This window comes from Parasteatoda tepidariorum, chromosome 5 (genome assembly GCF_043381705.1).
Source record: "Parasteatoda tepidariorum isolate YZ-2023 chromosome 5, CAS_Ptep_4.0, whole genome shotgun sequence".
In the NCBI taxonomy this organism is placed as follows: Eukaryota; Metazoa; Arthropoda; class Arachnida; order Araneae; family Theridiidae; genus Parasteatoda; species Parasteatoda tepidariorum.
In genome coordinates, this window is record NC_092208.1 from 92,682,423 (window position 1) to 92,690,749 (window position 8,327).

General features: G+C 34.7%; 2 protein-coding genes across 6 annotated transcripts in view; both read right to left on the reverse strand.

Annotated features, from left to right (window-relative positions):
- LOC107440814 (uncharacterized) overlaps positions 1–8,327 on the reverse strand; it is a 651,143-nt gene that overhangs the window by 201,894 nt on the left and 440,922 nt on the right. The window lies entirely within an intron of this gene.
- LOC139425556 (golgin subfamily A member 6-like protein 24) lies at positions 3,910–7,541 on the reverse strand. The gene is made up of 2 exons (XM_071180798.1): positions 5,013–7,541; positions 3,910–4,925 (listed from the first exon to the last, which is right to left on the reverse strand). The coding sequence occupies exons 1-2, from the start codon at positions 5,877–5,879 to the stop codon at positions 4,713–4,715; spliced, it is 1,080 nt and encodes a 359-aa protein (XP_071036899.1). The 5' UTR covers positions 5,880–7,541; the 3' UTR covers positions 3,910–4,712.

Below are 8,327 nucleotides of genomic sequence, written 5' to 3' on the forward strand. Positions count from 1 at the left end.
TTATGAAGAAAGTTGATGTTTTTAATGCATTTTCAATTCATATAAATTTGTCAGCAGTATCAGAGAAAGTTTATTAGTTCGAAGGTATCGAAATTTATTCAAACAAATTACTTTAAAAGGCTGGCAATTTAAGAGATTTCGCGTAATGACTCAATTACAAAATTCTTCTAGGGCATAATTTGTTCGAAACTTGGTAACAGAAGGATTGGCGAAATGAAATAGCCACACCAATCGAAAAGTTAAGACGTTCCAACTTCGACAGCCTTTCTCTAAAACCAGCCAATTCAATTCTAAATTCTAATCTGTTTTGAGGAAATAGGGAGAGGTGATTTCATGGAACACATTTAGGGGGATCGCTCCAATATATTCATAAACGTCGCATCTCAAAGCGACATCTACAGCAGTTCCAGAAATTAAATGTCGCCTAAATTAAAATATGCATGAAAACTTTTAACAGCATTTGGCGATTTTAAAACTTTTCCTTCTGAGAATGATGCGCAAGTTTGAATCAAATGAATCCAAAAAGATAATTCTGAAATGAAACGACGATGATTTGTGAGGCAATATGACTTTTATATAGCTGTTAAAAGTTTTAGTGATAAGTAAGTCCGTTTTATCGATACATGAAGATAAGTTTAGAATTAATTAAAGTAAATATGTTGAGTGGTAAATAACTTCTAGTTTGAAAGTATGCATTTGGATATGTAAATAAATTTGAAATTACAGCATAATTTATATATGCGCCATAACTTGTATATAAAATTGAATTGATAACAAAATTTACACCATTTCATGTGAATAAAAGTTGCATTAATAATATACCTTATGTCTTAAAAAAAGGAGGAAGATGCTTTTCTAAAAGAAATATTTAATCTTATTTGAATGATCAAATCTAAGTTTTATGGAATAGGGATGTACAACGCAAAAATGACACGATTCCATTTCTTTTTCAAATTTTTTTTACTGGGTGTTCGTATATTTATAAGCATAATTAAAACAAAAAGAAAGAACAGAATGTTTGTTTGAATGATCTGCTCGGCTTTAACCTTTCATACGCGATAAAAAAAATTTTTGTTTATCGGTTTTGTAACTATATATATACACTTCAGTATTTTATATCATACAGATTATTAGTATTATTGAACCGGTAAACGAGCTGAATATCGGTTCTTCGTACGAGGTGAGAAAAAAGAAAGAATCAACACTGAACAACACACAAATTTGTACAAAACTGAAAAACAAATACAAACACAAATATTAAATCTAAAATAATTCCAAAATGTTTTATTTATTTATTATTATTTGTTGCCCTTCTCGGTGGCTTTACGATGCTAGATTAAACAAAACAGGGATTAAATAGTTCATCCCATCAAAATGAAGATTAACTGTATTCCGTATCATCTGGCATAATGCTCTTGGTTGAGTTTCCTGACTCTTGACGTTTAAAATTTACCTTAATTAAGCTACTTTCTCCTGTATTTAAATCTTCCAGGAGACCTAAAAATCCATTTCCTCAGTATCTATCTATCTATCTATCTATCTATATATATATATCTATCTATATATATATATAAGATATATATCTATATATATATATATATAAGATATAAGAAGAGACAGGAATGCATAGCCACTTTACTAGTTTTACTTTTGTCCATTAAAATTTTCATTTTAAATTTCTGGCATCCTGTCGGCGTTTCAATGCTGCCGGCTTGTAAAGCAAACACGCAGGATAGCAGATAGGGCAAAGCAAGTATTCTTTATTTAAGCATTTAACTATTACTGAAAGTTGGCTAATCTAGAAACCCCACACAATCCATGAACGCATCGCTATTTTTAGTAGGGATAATCTAGGGGAAATGTAGCAAGAAAATCCCTAATTATGCTAAAACGTGTGAGAAAGAGGCAAAATTAAGTGTTTTGTATAATTCTCCTCACATTCTAAGAAATTCTAAACATTTAATCTACTTCTTTATCAGAAAATTGATTTTTAATGATGACAAAAGGCTATGTTCAGAATAAAAGATAAATAAAAACATTTTAGACTAAGAATAATAAATTAATATGGAACGATATATTATATTATGTATGTATATATATATATAAATGTTATCACGATCCTGTAGGGGTTAATAACTAACCTATTCATATGCTGTATTTTATGAAGAGAAAAAATATAAAAGTCAACCTATATTCATATTTTATAGATGACGCTTGCGATGGTCAGTTAGTTCACATACACGAACTCACTGCGCTGTGGTATGAAGCGTTTGTATACAAACGTCGTCCATGAAAAAAAAAATTGAATAAATGATTGGAGATAAAATATAACTACTAGTGCTGTGCAGGAGCTGGAGTAAATGTCTTTCTTTATTCCTTACGATAAGGATTTCTTTTTGAAATTAAAATTATGCATTTTTTCATACAATTACAAAAGAAAAAAAAAATCACTCTTATGTTCAATACGTTTTTCGCTGTTTATGTTTGAAAGGAAAGTGGAAGTTTATTTTGCATTTTTGTTCAAAATTTTTGTTTATAGCTATCGGTTGTGGTAGCCTAGTGGATAGAGAATTGAACTCTAGTCCGTAGGGCCGGTGTTCGATCCTCGACTCTGCTAAGACCTGTGGGGTCAGAAGACCTGTGGTTGGTTGCTGAGCAATATGATATGTACTTTATAAATAAACCCCAACTTTATAAATAAATTTCAAGCTTACTGTGAACGTTATAACCTATAAATGACTGTTTAAAATATTTAATTAGAGGAGGAGTTTTTTTTAAAATCGTTTTATCACTAATAATCTCACATTAAGTTTTGTGTCCGACAGTTAAATTTACAGTCCTTGTGCTATACCTAGTCTAGAAATGAATTTGCTTCTGGTGATGATGAGTGAAAAAAACTAAATGATTAAAAAACCCGAATAATGGTTTACTTAGAAATGAAAACTTATAAGAACTGCTATAAACGTTGAAAATAGTTATAACATATTTCATGATTAAGGAATTAAGTTATTTTGATTTGAAAAGCGCGATAGGAAATAATAATGAATTTTTTTAATGATTATTTTATTTTCATAATTTGTTCAATATTTATTATTTAATATTTAGCATTTAGAAATTTTATATTTTTCATTAAAAATACCATTTCTATTTCATTGGCATTTTACTTAAAATAATTTTAAAAATGCAGCCGTAAGATTTAATAAATTCGAAATGAAAGATGGGATCTAAATATAATCAGGAGGTATCCAAACTCCTCACTGGTTATAAAAAGTGCTAACTTGCGAAATCGCATTGACTCTTCTCCGAAACCCTAGGGTTCCTCTGAGCACTTTTTTGAATCTAATACATTATATTTTTTTAATAAGCTTTGGTGAACAATTTCTTCATTTCTCTTTAAAACAAGCTAGATATGAATCTGTTTTTCTATCAGCTTTTTCCTACACGAGGAAGCTTCCTCACGGGTTTTCATAAGTAGTCTGCGCAGATTATTTAAAAAGCGAACCAGTTGTGCGCATGAGCCCAAGTTCGATTTTTAAAAGTAATTGAGAGAAATGTATCATATACNAAACAATTACACGCACACATTCCCGTGCGCAAAAGAGATTGGCCGCATTATACCTTATTAAACATAAAATTACACTTAGGACACTTGACAAACTAATAAATACAAAATCAAAACATAGCATAAAAGAACCTAATATTTTTACAATCAAAACATTAAAATCACTTTTATCAGGCCAAAAATAAAATATCCATGCCAAAATCCATTTATAAAATTCCCTCAAAATAAAATCCTTAAAGTCATGTCCGAAATTCCTGCCTAACAAATAATAATAATTAGCATACAAAATTAACCGTCCAAATTGCCCAAATGTCCACTCTTCCAAGTTCATTGAGCCAATCCCCTGGAAACAAATCCTTTTTCATCTGCACATTACGGGGTTTAATTCTGATATCGGGAGTCTTTGAATTCGCAGCTGTGTACAACTCCCTCTTAGGATACTTAAACAATTTTTCTCTCCCCTCAAACCACAGAAGTTTAGATTCCATCGCGCCGTCGCTATCTCCCTTTCTTTTTTCACAGGACAAATCCATCCTCTTCAACGCGTTAATTGGACTTTTAACCTTCACTTCAACCCCACGCTGACCATCCTCCCTCACTTCCTCTAGCATTTCTTCAAATTCCGAGCCCTGCACCTGCTCCTCTTTAAGACTTGAGAAAAGAGTGATTTCTTATCTTGACCCCCTACTTTCTCCCCACGCTCGGGATTCATTAAAATACATGGTGGATCTTCGTCCTCACCCCCACTTGACTTTCCCTCTAACACCTCAAGACCCCCCGGAGTGATTCGCACTCCTCTCCTGTCCGAATTGTCGCAATCAAGGTCAGTGTCCTTAGCCTCAATCGCCTTGTTCCCTTCTTGTTCTTTTCCCTCAGAACCGATCATCTTTTTCTCCCACTCTTTTCCCCACCGTTCATCCCCTGCATTTTCAAAAGCCTGTTCCTCTAATAATTTAAACTCCCTGGTTTTAGCCATAGTCTCATTTTCACTTTTGATCACTACTGGGATTTTTTCACTAGTGTTTACAATTCCTTTCCCCATCCCACAGTTACTAGGAACATTACTGAACTTTTCCTCTACCGCAGGGCCTATCTCTGAACTTACAAAGATCCATCTCCCTATCTCAAAATTTTCTTCAGGATCTAAAGATTACCTTGATATGCTTAAATTAGGAACGCTGTATATTATTTTTGAGAAACAAAACTTCTCCTCAACCACCTCGATTCTACGCAAATCCGATTCGTCTTTCTTCATCCTCTTTTCGTGAATAACGCGTTCTACAGAATCTTGCTTAGCCTGATCTTTCTTCTGATCTAACCTAAATCTAGTAATTTTCGGACATCCCCTCTTTAAATGTCCTACCTCTCCACAGTTATAACATTTCGGGGACCATTCTCCTAAGCTAGTAAATCTAGTAATTTTCGGACATCCCTTCTTTAAATGTCCTACCTCTCCACACTTATAACATTTCGGGGACCATTCTCCTGAGCTAGTACTATTTTTCCTTTGCGATTCACGCAGAAACTTACCCTTTCTATTAACATTCGGACCACTCCATTCAGGAAATTGTCTCACCCCACCCTTCACATTCACCTCCTTTCCTCCAAATCCAAATTTTCCGGACTCCGGCCTCTCCGCCGATTCCACGGCGCCTAGACATTCAACCGATTCGTTTAAACTGACTAAGGGTTTAAAATCCTGGGTTTTACTTTCCTCGTCCTGGTCCTCCATTAAAATTTCTGTTAACCGCTCAATCCCTAGTATAGTACATCTTATCCACTCATGATCATAGTCCCGTTCTCGTTTTAACCATTCCAGTTCACGTATCCTTCTATGCAACTCCCGTTTTCTACCTTCTCTTAATTCTAGTTCCTGCTCTTTTTGCCGCTTTATTTTATCCTCGCGTTCCCTATCTTCTTTTAACTTTTGTTGCTCATGTTCCCTATCTTCTTTTAATTTTTGTTTCTCCCGTTCCCTATCTTCTGTTAATTTTCTTGTTCCCCGTTTCCTATCGTCTATTAACTTTTGTAATTCCTGCATTCTCACCGCATGCTCCTGTTCCCGTTTCCGTTCCTCTCGTTCCCATTCCCGATCCTCTCGTTTCCGTTCCCGATCTTCCCGCTCCCGTTCCTGCTTCCGTTCCCGCTCCTCTTTAATCCCACTCAAAACCTCTTTAGTATATTGCTCGTCGTAATCCGACCTCCCGGTGATCCATGCCTTTAACTCAAAAAGCTTGACGTTCTCGGGAACCGTTTTCCCAAATTCCTTAGCTAGAACTATCAAATCTTCCTTTTTCGCTTTTCCAAAAAAACTCATGCTGACGATATAAATTTAATTTCTTAAACACAAAAAAAATATACTCCTATTTAAAAATAAACCTTAAAAAAAATAAAACTTAGCAACACCTTCCCCTATACTCATACACCGTACACCGACCTTCTATTATGAAATTTAGCACTTCATATGGAAACAAAACATGTTCAACACAATTTGTATCATGCAATATTCAACACATGCAATATTCAAACATTACTTCTCAATACACATAAATACAAGTTACTCTTTTCAACTTTCATTGCAAAATAATAAAATTTCGTGCTCTTTTGGTACACCTAAAATATACACTTTTACTTTCCCCAAAATTAAAACTCTTAAATTTCATAGATTCTACCGTCATAATAATGAACCCTTTCATCATTTAAACAAAAGTAAACCCCTTCCTTGACCTTTTTTTCCGGTCCAAAATTATTTTAACAGAATGCATTATAAATAATAATCACTACTAAATAATAATAAACCAAGAACCTTGTTTACTCAGCTCGCTATTGACATATAAAAACACAATCTTTAAATAATCCTACACTTTTTTACAAGTTATTAAATCAATACTCTTCTTCTTTCATATATACTCTTAATAAAGCAATAAAAAAAATTACACTCTTAACAAACCAACACACTAAGTTACTAAAAAAAAATATCGAATCATCACTTATTATACTTATCAATAATAATCATACTCATTAATCACACAAACAATACTGTAGCTAACTGGCCAATCCCTTAAGCTCAAATAAAATAACACATCAGGTTGACTTTAAACCAAAACAAAATAAACTTATCCCCTTAACTAACTACCCTTTTTGTTAAGCTTCTACCCAGAAATGTGAGCATGTAATTTATCTTTTCATGCATGGGATAAAGCTTACCTCCCTTTATCTTTTCAATTGTCCTCTTTGGCAGAGAGCCGATGTTGAAACCACACCCTATTCTCTATGGTCACAGGTCACGGGGGGTAGCGTCGGCTTCCTGTCGCCTCCGGCGATAATAGTCCCTTTCCAGTACCGTCTCTTCAACTCCTGTCGATGTTGTCAGTCCGCCGTCACCCTTTCCTTCAGACAATCTTTCCAATCTCTTTCACTCGGAACTTAAATGGGCATCGGCGATGATTCTTTTCACTAGCATAGCAGTCTTCCTTCCATCCTGACTAAAACTCCACCAGGCAACACTCTGTACTCGGCCTTTCTCATAGTGGGCATCGGCGATGATTCTTTTCACTAGCATAGCAGTCCTCCTTCCATCCAGGCGAGGATCCTGTCGGCTGCGCCAATTTGTGAGACATTTTGTCTCTTGGTTCGTATTTAAAGACCTCCTCAATAAGGATGACCAAGGATTATTTCAGTTATAGCTTATTTATTTCATTATTCTGGATTAATATAATTATTTACAAAATGATACATGAATTGGAGAATATAATATTCCGGAGCATTGCTGCTCCCTTCTCGCTCATGCTTTATCATAGCTCAACTAAAAACTCAACTCTTCTGCGTTCAAAACTAATCTTGATCTCTCAAAATCCTCTTTCTCATAAGAAACAGTCCTTTGCTCCACCTCCAATCTAGGGGACGACACTTCCAGTGTCCTTCACCCTCTGACCCTCAGGTCAAGGGGTCAATCAAATGCGTGGGAGAGGAATCAGGACCCTGACACAAACGAAACATCTTTTTTTTTTCTTTCTTAATGTTTTCTCCATAGTCGCCCCATTCCAAGAGTAAACACGACAGTTAGTTAAAAGGGTAATAAACCAATTTTCTTCGTTAAGATGAGTCACAGACTAACGCCGAAAGTGATAGAGAAATTGTAGCAGATTATGTTTTCGATTTCTGGGTAGAAGGGTAAAGTGTCGCCAGTCAGGGTCAAGGTTCATCCAAATTCAATCAATTTCGCAGCATTGGCAAAATAAACTGCTCATCATTCTCTTCTAGTTTGAAGTTATGACATTTCGCTGAGAAGTCCAATTACGATCCGTTCGTTAATAGTGTGACGCTTATCGTCACTCAAAATTAAAATCAAGAGAAAGGGCTAAGATTAGATTTCTAGAACATTTCAGAGTCTTCGATTAAATAAAACTACTGTGGGAAATCTCCATCGGCAAATAGTAAGTTAAATACGGATAAAGTAATTCAAATAAACGATTAGGTTTAAATCTTACAATGTCACCCCCATCATGTGATTGACCCATCACGGGACAAACTCGAAAACAACAATGACTTTTGAACTTGACCTTTCCTCAGATTTGTAACTTTTTATCACCCAAAAAATACGATATAAAAGCAGCCGAAGGAAAGGGTTGGGAGAGCAATCAAAAGCAATCAGCCTAAGTGACAAAAGGCCGAACCATGACTAAACTTGGTAAGTCTCTCTCCATCTATTCTAAAAAGCACGTAAGAATTAATGTATAAATAAGTTGAATTAATTGTATATTCT